Source organism: Panthera pardus, unplaced genomic scaffold (assembly GCF_024362965.1).
Source record: "Panthera pardus isolate Hobbes unplaced genomic scaffold, ASM2436296v1 HiC_scaffold_25, whole genome shotgun sequence".
Lineage (NCBI taxonomy): Eukaryota > Metazoa > Chordata > Mammalia > Carnivora > Felidae > Panthera > Panthera pardus.
The window spans coordinates 73,057,380-73,069,790 of NW_026526821.1; the positions used below are offsets into that span (position 1 = coordinate 73,057,380).

A 12,411-nucleotide genomic window follows, 5' to 3' on the forward strand; every position below is an offset into this window, starting at 1 on the left:
ATCTCCTGTGCTGCTCCCTCAGGATTCATGTCCTCAGCCAAGAAATGCATTTCAGTCTTTGCCGTCCTTACCAAACTCTGTTCAGGAAATAAGTAAATCCTTTGATCCAAACATTTACACACATATTCCAACCCTTACCTTCCTTCCCCTTTCCCCTTCTCATCCAGGCTTTACCAAATCTCTCCTTCACTCTCTAGTCCATTCCATCTGTCTTCTGTCCCTGCCATTCTGCTGGCATGGTGACTTTCTGATTCCCAAATCTTCTCTTTGTCTTGTTAAAAAGGAAGAACTTGTTTCTTCTGGAGTAGCATTGTGCGATAGAAATACAATGCAAGCCACATAGGTAATTTTTCTAGTAATCACATTTAAAACACTTAAAAAGTTAAAAGAGATGGTGAAGTTGATTTTAACAATGTGTTTTATTTACCCAATATGTTAAAAATATTATTTTGACACGTCATCGTGAAAATTATTGAGTCATTTTATATTTTTTAAAAATTATTTTTACTGGGTCTTCAAAATCTGGTATATATTTTACAGTTACAGCACACCTTAATTTGGACGAGCCACATGTAGCCAGTGGATACCATATTGGATAGTGAAGTTATATCTTTTTAGAAACCATCTTTCCTGGCCCTCGTCCTACCTCTTCCATCATTTCTTCTCAGTGTCCCTTGTCTGCCTCCTCTTCTAGCCATTCACATGTTTTTGGGCCTCAGGCTTGCAACTCTCTTCCTGATTAATCTCCTGTATTTCACCCATTGGCTGATGATTCTCTGAGTCCCACCTCTGACTTGCACTTCTAGTGAGTAAAGCCAGACCATAGACGTCTGAAGTTTGATGTGGCACCATCTTACAACCTCACTCTTCTCCTGCCAGGTGCCCAGGCAGAAAACTGGTATTCCACTTGCATTCTCTTCCTCCTTCAACCCCTAGATCTAATCAATTCAAGAGTTTTTGAAGTCTACTTCACCACTATTTCTTTAAATATTCACTTGTTTCCTTTTCTACAACCATTGCTTTAGTCAAGATCCTCATCATCCCTCCCTTGGATTATTAGAGTAGCCTCTTCAGTAGCCTGCCCACCTTACTCATAGGTCCCTCCTTTCCATCCTTTATGACCTCAGTTTTTCACCCTCTCCCCCAATAAATTGATACTCATTTAAAATGTCCAAGTCTGGGACTGTGTCCCCATTTTTTCAAAAGCGTGGGGAGATGAGACTGTGTTATAGGCTTCAGTCCAAAGCATTTTCAAGATGGCAGGCTTCCCTGAGGGCATCCCATAATTCTCCTGTCTGACTCTTTTCCTTCCACTCCACTTTACTACTGAGCAGCTCTACAGGAGGTTCTGGAAGACATAGGAATACATTTAACAGAATCCAGTTCCTTTTGTTTTGATAATAGAGATCTCCCATGGCTTTGTAGCATTTTCCTCAACATGGATTTATCCTAAAGCAATGATTCTTAATCTCTTTCTCTCTCTCTCAAATCATGTACATCTTTGAAAATTTGTTTAAAACAGCCTTGTTTCCTCCAGAAAAATGCACAGGTGCAAACACAACTAGGCCTGAGTACCTGAAGCCCACCTGGGCTGATAGGTCTTGCTGGAAGACAAAGTTGAAATAGTGCTCAGGTCGTCTGCTGGCTCCCACCAAAAGGGATCAAAAGTTTAGTTTCCCAAGATACTTTGAAAACCTTTGGAGCATTTTATGGCCCATTTTGGAATCTGAAGAAAGCTATGTTTCGTACTCCGAGGACACTTTGAACATTGTCTGACTAACAACACTGAAAACAAATCTAAACTTGCATTTCTTGGCTAAATATAGCTGATTTTCTCCACACCAACACCCCTCTTTATAGAAGCTGTTTGCAACAACTTTGTTTCTTACTAGCTTTCTGAACCTCACTCTCCAGTTGGCTTTTGTGTTGTGCTCATCTGGGGTTGTGACTGATTTTCATTACATCTTCAGTCGTTTCAGAAGCTTCTCTAAAAACCTTGGCTCCGAACCCTCTCCTGTGCATCTCAGGTAATCATGTGCTCTGCTCTACCCTTCATTCTGTCATCCCAGCACCCTGGGGAGGGGACAAAGAGGGGCAAACACTGGGCACTGGCTACCTCTGGTGGCCTCTGTGAGGTGCAAGCCCATGTTTTAAGACCCCACTCATCTTTAAGTGAGCCTAAGCTTTCTCTTAAGCAGCCCAGCTGCTGAACAACAGGATTGCAGCATGGACTGACCTCCTCATGGTCCTTCCCTGCCCAAGAGTGTGCTGTTTCCACAGAGGACATGGGGACATGAGGTAGGGACTGTGTCCACGGGTAGGGGTGCGTCTTTGGCAGCCTGCACCCCTGGCACTGGACAAGAACAGTGCTGCCTCGTTACTTAACACCAAGTCACGTGCTTGAGTCTGCAGGCCTCCCCTTGGCTTCTTGCCTCTACTCTCTTCCTTGGCAAACTGCTCTCGTGCTCTCTTGGAGCTCAAGCCAGTCCATAGTCCTGTCTCCTGATTATCCAATTTGTTTGCTCTCTTGCCAGGTTCCCTTCTTAAGTTTCTTGCCCAGTGGAAACTCTATTTCTTCTTTGTTTCCCTGAGTGACTTCAAAGTTCCACTTGCCCCCAGAGGTCCCTTTGTGTCTCTGCCCCTCCCCCAACCGGGGCTCCCCACCACCTTACCTACCAGGCTCTTAACCTTCCTGAGTTCCCCCCGCCCCCCACCCCCCCACCCCCCGCCCCCCAGCACTAATCCTCACTGCTCTCACTCCCTTCCTGGCTCTCCCGTCCTGAGTGCCAGCTGGGGCAACCAGCTATAAAGAGTTTATTGGACTGAAAAGTGAGTGAATGTTCTCACACACCCTGCTCTTTCCCACCTCAGCAAAGCTTTTCAGAGTCACATTTCCAATGGAATCTGAATCTGGAAGGATTTAGATCTGCTGAAAAATGCCAAACCTCCAGCATTTGGCTGCGTTTGAGATTTTTGGCAGTTCCTCCCACGTCTGATGTTACGAACACTGTTTACAGATGCCTGGAAAGAAGCCTTTAATGCTTGTATTGTGTTTTAACTTGCTTTCCTTTGGAGGCAGGGAATTGTCAAGTAAGTATTCACAGCACTCTGGAAAAGCCCAGGTGTTCGATGAGCATCCAGTACTAAGCGTTCATGCAGAATCCACAACCGCGAAGGGTCTATACTTAACAATCCGCTGAATTTGCCACCATGCAGGTTTCTTCCTTTTGCCCCTCTCATCTTCAGTTTTGAAGCAATACAGCCATAAACATATGCTTGTGAAATAAGAAAGAAACATTCTGAGATTGCTTTACTTTTCAGTTCTTAACTGAAAATCAAGGTGAAAAAAAGCATCGGATTGCCTTTATGTGTATATATATACAATCTCCTGTATATATAAATACGCAGTGTTTGTGCTTGTATGCATACCTCGTATACACTGTATAATATGTGACATATTATACAACCTGTGTGTACCCTGGGAACAAGCCCTGCGTTTAATCTCCAGTTCTGCCTTTGAACCACGCTGTAGCCCCAGTGTACTGCTCCCATCTCAGACCTCGGCTTGCTTTTGTCACACACTCAAACATTCTTAGGTGAAAGAAGAAACCCACGGATTTCATTTGAAAGTCCCACTAAAACAGAAGAAAGAGCAGATGTCCTGGGAAGTGATAATTAATGTGAAGGAAGTGTCTAATTGCGAGAACTGGCATGCCCCCAGCCTCCCGGTTTTGCTCAATTTGGCAGCGGTGACATCAGCCGGGGGTGTCGTTTTGCAGAGATGTGCTCACTCCCTATTCTTCAGTGCAGATAATAATACCATTTGGTCCAATTATCACTTATGATTACATAACATGTTTTGATTGAAGACTTTCTCAGAAAATAAAGGTAACTTGTTTTTCCCCAGCCTGAAAATGCAAGCCTTTCCAGCGGGCAAGCTGCCCTACCAAGAAACACTGGGAATTAGTAGGCTAAATTATGAGTCGAACTGGATTCGGAAACAAAGCATCCATTGTGCATAACTCCCAACGACATCCAGGAGGATGTTATTGTTTTTCTGACAACAAGTTTTCCCCCAGCACACTCTCAAATAAGCAGAGTCCCCAGGCGCATCCGCAAAGGCGCGGAGAGCGTGCGGGAAGCATTGACAAGGCTTCCTTTTTTCTCCCTATTCTGTAGGCGCTTTAGTGCAGAGTTTGCCCAGAGACGCCAGGGTATGAGCTTTCTGAATTTGTAGACTGGTGCACTCTTTCATTTCTGTTTTAGTTCTTTGCTGGCATGCTCGGGAAGCATGGTTTGTGCCACACAGGAATGTCTGTTCACTTGGATAATGCTTGTGCATGAATGAGGTGATTGCTAATGCGGCTCTAAACTGTACTAAGTTTCTCACTTGGCTTTGTTTGCTGCTTACAAGGGGATCAAGGTAATCCTTTCTCTTTGCATAGCCCAAGAGCAATAACTAATGGATTTGCAACATGCAGCGGGACCTGCTACAGGTCTCCCTTACCCATCTCCTAAACTCCGAGAAGTCTGATTTAAGGGAGCCCCGTGTTACAAAACCTTGGCCTGCTCATGTAAGAGTAGAGAGCTTACCCGTTATAAAAACTCTTTCCTAAGTTTGGAGGCCCAGATCCAAGACTGAGAAGGGAAAGGCAAACTTTGGGATGATGATAGCAGTTTAATGTAGACCATAACCCTAAGGTATAGGGCAGAGTGGGCGCTCTTTCTGTCTTTTATTCCCATACTTCCTACTTGCCCTTTTGTGTAGCATAAATGACCTGGGCACTTGGCCAGCCGAGCCTTTTCCCAAACCTGCTTGTAAGGCCCACTTCACACCGCGGCATGATCTCTGACCACCTAATTCTGAACAACATAAGCATATCCCTGTGTGAAAAATGGCCAGTAGACTCGGGAAGCACAGCCCCTTCCTTCTCATTGTTAGGCTCCTCTTTAGTTTTAAAACCAGCCTCTCTGGCCCAGGTGTTCTTCCTGGCTCCCAGGAGGTAGAGGGACTGATCCCTGACTATGATGCCTTAGGTGTATGAGGAAGCCCACCCCAACGCCAATAAATCCAGGCCCCATCACATGGGACCCTGAATGTCAGAATCTACTTTTTCTGGGGGAGCAAGGGAGGGAGCAGGACCAAACAAACCCAGTGGAAGGTCCTCAGAGTGGGGGACAAGAGAGCGGGGAGCCTGGCTCTGGCCTTAGCTGAGCACACTGGACAAGCAACTTTGCTGCCTTTTGTTCAACACTGTGTTTTTGTTTTTGTTTTGTTTTGTTCTGTTTTTGTCACTCTCTGTTCCAGACCGCCTGTTAGCAGAGCAGCCCCCCAGCCTGAGAAACTCCAGAAGAACAACATCACCAAAAAAAAGAAACTGGTTGAGGTGAGAAAGTTAAGCTGTTTTGGTCTTCGTCTAAGATCAGTGTTCTAAGACCTGCCCAGTGGACACTACCATCTGCTTATGGCGAGATACCTTCAAGTAAACTTGAGTGCAGTTGATGGGTCTCTCTTGTCTCCTCTCTCTTCTACAGAGTGTTGTGTCCCCCATCCCAGAATCACACCCACCGGCTCATATTCCTTCAGCCCTGCCACCAGGTCCTGACTTGCAAATGTCCCATGTCCTTCAAACCTGTCTCCTTTCCCCTAGACCAGTCCCACTCAGGGGCAGGGAAGACACAGGGAGAATGAAAGCTTGTTCTTTGTCTCTAACGTTGTCTGAGCACCCACCATGAGCCAGGTACTACGTATGTACTTTCCATGAAGTATTTCATATAATCTGTCAAACCCATGAGGAAGGCACTGTTATTTCCATTTTACAGATAAGGACAGTAGCTCAGAAAAGCTAAGCGACTAATTAGGTCCTGTGCCCAAGATCTCCAAGCCAGGAAGTGCAGAGAGATTTAAATTCAGTTGTTCATACTTGAGGATTGCAGCTTTGTGGACCTGCTCTTTTCTAAGAGAGGCCTCTTAACTGTTGTATCTGCCTCCAGAGTCCCCTCCCTCTCTGACACATGTCTTGCTTCCCACAGAATTAGCTCTCTCAAATAGAATACTTCACACTTCACCTCAGCTTTAAGACCCAGGAGATTCCCACATTGCCTGTGGGATTCAAGTGCATGGTTTCAAAACCTGACCCAGGAGCCACCTTTGCAGCCTCAGCACCTGTGATTTGCCACTGCAACTCAAATCTCCAGCCTCCAAGCCCTATACCTAATGTTTTCTGAAGCTACTATGGGCTTTCAGTCTCCTCCTCTTCTATGCCCACACCCTGGTCTTTCCAAGCTCTTCTCTGGCATCTTCTCAGTGTAGTCTTCCTTGATTCTCCTCATCCTGAACATTCCTACACTCCCTCACACACACCCCTCACTCACAGCCCTTGTCACACACACTACTGCCATTATTTCTTACTCATCTGTCTCTCCTACCACACTTTGAACTCACTAAAGACAGAAGAATCCATCTTAAAACTTTTTATTGGAAAAGGGGGACTAATTGGGGAATTTATCATGAAACAGAGCACAAGCCAGAAGATGCAGGATCCGGAAGGTGAAAAGCCATCATAAACCAAGATGGCACCACTTTCTGCCCACTGCGGTTGTCTGTCTGATGCTTTCTTCTCTTTTTCTGCACACTTCCTGAACTATTTTGGTAGACAAATGGGTATGACCCAGCACCTGAGTTTATATCTCCTCACTTAGTTAAACAGCCCAGCCTACCAGTGTCCTCAATTCTAAATTCCTGGGAGAAACCATGTGACTGGCCCAGCTGGAGTCAGTTGTCCACTGGGATGAGGGGTCACATTTTACATAGACAGTTTCTGGGAAACACGTGGGGGTAGGGGAAGGCTGAGATGAAAGGAGGAGAAATGCTCTTCAGGCAAGGGCTATTTTACAAAGCAGAATTCTAAAGGTAGGAAAGCTCATGATGTATGGGCTAAATAGACAATGCAGCTTCACGGAGGGTACAGGAGATGTGTGAGTAGAAGTAATTGTGCCACCTTAGTAGTTTGGGCTTTATCCCGAAGGCAGTGAAAGTCAGTGAATGTTCTGGAGTAAGGAGGGGTTGTGGTATTTTAGGAGCTTTGGGGAAAGAAATCAGGGAACCTAGAATCAGGGACCCACGTCTTCTTAACCTTGTATCCCACCAACCAACACAGTGCCTGGCACAGAAGTGCTGGCAACAGGAAGTGTGCATCAAATCGCATTAATAGCTGATCCTGAGCTTAATCATGGAAGATAAGACAGGAAGAAGAAAAAGACTATAAACCCAGAACAGCATCTAGTTGTTGGGGGAAAAAAATGCAAATTATGTTGAAACTCTGTAGGGCAAGCACCAAGCAACAGAATGAACGTGGCATTTGCCTCAGTATCCGGCCCCTGCCAGGCCCAGTGGCATTTGCGGGAATCAAAGCAAACCTCCAGGCCACCATTCAGCTCCCCTGAAGAGTGCCTGCCAAGGGACAGACATACAACTTCTAGGTGACCTTTATAGGGCTTCTAATCAGTAGACCTTGACTCCCCTGCAGTGCCTGGAAACCTATCTAGCCTATTTAGAAAGCTCCCTGTAATTCTGTGTGTTGGCCTGTCCCCCTAGCTTTTCAGGGAACTAAAGAAAGGGCTGCGTTGTAGCCTCAGCTAGTCAAGAAGCAAAATGCTTTTTGTGGGGTATTGGCTGTCTAACCAGCCATGTGGTTCCCATGAGGTAAGTGGCTGCTCCCAGAGTGTGGGTTTGTGCCTCTGCACTTACTTCCTCTGAGAGCCGCTTTTATCTGTGTGTGGGAACGTAGGAGCTGGCTCTCGATCACGTGTTTGGCTACAGGGGATTCGACTGTCGCAACAACCTGCATTACCTGAACGACGGTGCGGACATCATCTTCCACACCGCGGCGGCTGGCGTGCTCCAGAGCCTCTCCACGGGTAACTCAGCCCGAGAACCCCCCTCTGAGGACAGGACCCCACTCTTTAGTCCCTTTGTGTGTGCTCCCCCACTCTGGAGATGCCCCCCAAACTGACGCATTCTTATCCTGATAGAGCCCTTTCACTTGATTCCAGACTGGTATCATTTGGTCCTAGAAAGTGTGGAGGCCTCGTTCAAAGGTCACAGCCGTCTTTCTTTCGAACAACACCCTGCTGTCAGCCCTCTGAGGGAGGTGTCCCTGTTTCCCATCAGCTGCTCAGATGCTGGGAGGGATGGACAGAAGCCAGAAAGAGGGTGTAGGGAGTGGAGAAATTCCTTGTGGCAGGTTACCAAGAACAGAGCACAGGGGAGATTTTCTTGCTAATTTGTTAGGGGCGACCAATTTTTTAGTAGCTCAAATTTTCAAGTTTTGCTTGTTTTGAGTAGTTAACCAGATTTACCATAAGGATGAGAACACTTAAACTGTAAACACCCCAAAGTGTCCCTTAACTGGTAGGGTGAGTCACATGAAACAAATAGTTTGAAAAAAAACACTGCAAGGCAAAGGGAGCATGTAGAAATGAATTTGACACGTACCTTTGCCACCAGATTTAAATATGTTAACTTCTTGCCTTATTTGCTTTATATCTTAAAACAGACCCCCTTTCTTTTTTTCAAATTTTTATGCTCCTTCCCAATTCCACACACTTATTTAATGCATACGTTTTTAGACAGGGAAGTCACTGAGCACATAATGATCTCTTTTTGGGGAGGAGGACCTTGAAATTTTCTATACATTTTCTCCTTTTTTTTTTTTTTAGACATACTATCATTTTAGCAACAATGTGCTGTTTCCTTGTCTATCAGTGCCATCACTGACCTCCTAGTAGTGTTGGCTACTTGGATGGGTTTACAGTGGCCACTTTGGAAGTCAACAAACCCATTTTCCATAGTAGATAATAAATACTTCCTGTGATTTCTTCTATTTTCTGTGTTACATGTCGAGTTAGGGCATTTAGGGGGTGAATACATCACCTGTGCCATCCAGTAGGCTCCCAAGTGGATTGGCACTTTGAGAAATAACAATGGTTTAAAAGAGATACCCGAAGTATTTTCTTATTCCACAGACTTCCCTTTCAGATGAGTAAGTGGTGCCATTTTGTTCAGTTAAGTATTATCTCCATTATCACTTTGGACCCTGGAAGCCTTGCACTTGGACTGTGTTCTGGACCCACACAGGCTGCGGGAGGGATGGCAGGGGAGCTGGTGTGTGCTAGAGAATAGATACCAGCTCTTCTGCCAGGCCTGGAAGAGAATGTGTAAATGTAAAAAAATGATCTCCCATCTCCCCAAGGATGATTCTAAAATTGCGAGCTTGTGGCCTTGATCTCTCACTTTGACAAGGCATTTCCAGACCCTATATAATCCTTCAAGGTTGTCCTGAGAGGTCTCGAAGGCTCCCCTGCTCACCATCCCGTGTCTTCCCCCTAGGGAGCCAAAGCTTCTACCTGGAGCACACGGATGACATCCTTTGCCTCACGGTGAACCAGCACCCCAAGTACAGGAACGTGGTGGCCACCAGCCAGATAGGTAGGAGGGTCGTGCCCTAGCTGAGCTTTTTCCCAGCTGAGCAGGGACATTGACTTAATAGCAAATATCTGGAAAGGGGGTTGGTGGGTTGTGGACATCTACCCATTCTGGACATTGCTGTTCTTTTTTGAGCACTCAGTATATCTGTGTCATCTCAGTTGAAATAGCCAGTGATTGTTGATTCTTAGGGATCATAAAGTCAGACCAGAGCCCGATAATCCAAATAAATGGATGCCCCTATCCCTGTGGACTTGTGGAGAATAATTTTTCACCGGCCAGGTGTCAGTTAAAGAGCCCTGTGTCCAAAGCCTGGTGATTGTCCTTGGCAAGGGTAGCTTGTCTGTGTGCCCAGCTCTTCTGCACCCTAGCAAACTGCCAATGACAAATGTGAACTGATTGACACTTCACATTTGTGAAAAGTTGTGTGTGTTTTTTTTGAACTCTGTCGTTTCAAAGGCAGTTTTTTATGAACACGCCCTTCTGCTTGTTTTCATTGAACCCATGTCCATTTTTAAATTTAATTTGGAACTTCCTGATGCTGGTGTTAAGTGCTTCACTATCAGAAACATGACTTATTTTAGCTATTGTTTTCCCTTGACGCTTCCTCATTGCCATTGCCCACCCAATGCAGTTGATATTACGGAGACCCAAGGTAAGGCTGTTCCATCCGTGAGTAGTTTGAATCCTCACAGCAAAATTGTGTCGCTGTATCGTGTTTGCTGCTTGTATCTGGCCAAACTGCAGATACAAATCACTGATCTCAGCAGTTGCCTCTGTGTAAACTCCTCCACAAGTGTGTGTGGACATAAACGCTCTTAGGCCTCTGGCTCTAAAAGCACAACAGATGTTTCTCGTTGCTTCATCTCTGCCAGGTCAGGCTATAGGTCTCTTAGGCCCAGTAACTGTAACACCCCCAAGTATTTGTCTTAAAAAGTCTTCTGGGTGAACGTAAGCTTTGCCTTGGCCCCGCCATTCTTCAGCCTTAGTTGTGTGTCATGCCTCCCACATTCAGGAACAACACCCTCAATCCACATCTGGGACGCCATGACCAAACACACTCTGTCTATGCTGCGGTGCTTCCACTCGAAGGGGGTGAATTACATCAACTTCAGCGCCACTGGGAAGCTCCTTGTATCGGTGGGAGTGGACCCTGAGCACACCATCACTGTCTGGCGTTGGCAGGAAGGTAAAAGGAGCCGGGCTGTCTGTCCATCTGGGAGGCTTGCTTGTGTTGCGTGCTGGGCTCAGACCTAGATGGGCCTCACCCCGAAAACCATCAAGGGCACTGCTGCTGGGTCAGCCGAAATCGGCCATCTCCGGTTCCTGGAGAAGCTGCCTATCAGATCCCTGGACTCCATGGCCGGGGGAGTGCTGGGCTAGCTAGTGGAGGGTCTGTGCACTCTGGAAAAGTGACCCAGTGCAGGCAGCCTTCCTCCTCACAAAGAAGACCTCAGCCTCCCCCTTTTCCGTCTTAACTCCCTTTCTACCCAAGTTTCCTTGTCCTTGGTATTCCTTCTGTGACCTCCAGATCCTGCCACAGCCTTATCACCCTGGTTCCCTTATTCCAGGAACTGGGACAGGATCTTACCACCGTAGTCTCAAAAAAACACTTTATATTTCGCTTTTGTAAAATGGGGATTCACCTTATAATCAAGGTTTACATTTCCCGTAACAGGATTTCTCTCTTGTCTTCGCCCAACACACACACACACACACACATACACACACACACACACACACACGCTGCTGTTAAATTTATGTTCATGTTAGAACAAAAGATGTGTAATCTTTCAAGTGTATTCTCAGGTTGGCAGAACAGATCCAATTAGTTAGGACGTTAATGAGGTCTGTCTCCGGCAGGGCAGCCTGTATCTAGGGCGCTCAGAGCCAGGCGCGCACAGAGGTGGCTCTTCTCCAATTCAGGGCTTCTGGAGACCCATTATCTCAGCACCTCCCCATGGAGGGAGCTGTAAAGAGATGGCAGCTAAGTTCCAATCCCTCCTGAGCCCCCATGTGAGAAAAAGAGGTTGGGGACCTGCAGACTTTTTTAATGAGATTCCTTTATCATATTCAGTCCCTTTCTCATTTTCTTGTTCATCAGTGCATTGTGTCCAGAGGGCCCCACAATCTATGTTTTGGGGATGCAGCTTCATTTCTTGTCCTGTCGAGTTGGCCTGAAATAGACTCAGCCCCGGATGAGACGCTGAGTGTCTTAAACAACAGACTCATAGCCTCGTGGTGTTGAAAGGACTGGAGAAGTCTTCCTGCCTGGTCCCGACCGTCCCATGGGGCAGTTCCTACAAGTGCATTCCTGACAGGCTGACTCCCCTCCTCCGCCAAACACTTGCAGGGCTGTGGCCTGCATCACTTCCCAAGGCAGCCACCCCCTGCTGGAAATGTCTCATAAAGCCCTTCCTTATAAGAGAGCCTAACTTGCTTCCTTATGCCTTTCTTGTACTGCACTAACTCCACTTCTGCAGTGGCCAAGACCAGGTCTGTGCCTAGTTCCTCGGAAGAGGGTTAATCCTGTTGGGCCCTGTGCACAGGCTAGTCTTTCCAGGCTCGCTGTCCTCACTTCTGCCATCTGCTCCTCTGGGCAGTTCCTGCTCTGGACCTGCCCCAGCACAGACCCCTTCTCACCCTGGGCCCCTTTTGACCGTCGCAGGGCAGACTGGTGGAGCCAGGACTTTTAAACCAGCTTCTAAACATGGTCAACAGATGCCTTCTCTTTGGTAACTTTCTCCCCTTGTCTTTGCTGGAATCGGCCCGTGGCTGTCTGCAGAAGGGTTCTGAGCCATTGATATCTAATGGTATGTCACCAACCACCACCTCTCCTGAGATGGTTATGTGAGGGCCTCCCTTAGCTTCAAGTTCTGCTTATAAATGAGACAGTTTTGAGAGAGGTTTATATGCGTGTTACT

At 46.6% G+C, this 12,411-nt stretch overlaps 1 protein-coding gene across 5 annotated transcripts in view; it reads left to right on the top strand.

The window, feature by feature from the left end:
* The window catches only part of EML6 (EMAP like 6), a 281,421-nt gene that overhangs the window by 253,818 nt on the left and 15,192 nt on the right, over nt 1–12,411 (top strand). For 3 of the 5 annotated variants that reach the window (XR_008417847.1, XM_053890697.1, XM_019422482.2), the window contains exons 29-33: nt 5,309–5,387; nt 7,791–7,920; nt 9,392–9,490; nt 10,122–10,142; nt 10,503–10,676. Coding sequence is in view for 4 of the 5 variants with exons in the window: in XM_053890697.1 (XP_053746672.1) it covers nt 5,309–5,387; nt 7,791–7,920; nt 9,392–9,490; nt 10,122–10,142; nt 10,503–10,676 (503 nt within the window). In the remaining variant the exon portion in view is untranslated. Of the gene's footprint in view, nt 1–3,075; nt 4,329–5,308; nt 5,388–7,790; nt 7,921–9,391; nt 9,491–10,121; nt 10,143–10,502; nt 10,677–12,411 lie in introns of those variants that run through there. The other 2 variants (XM_019422555.2, XM_053890698.1) reach the window with 2 other exon arrangements.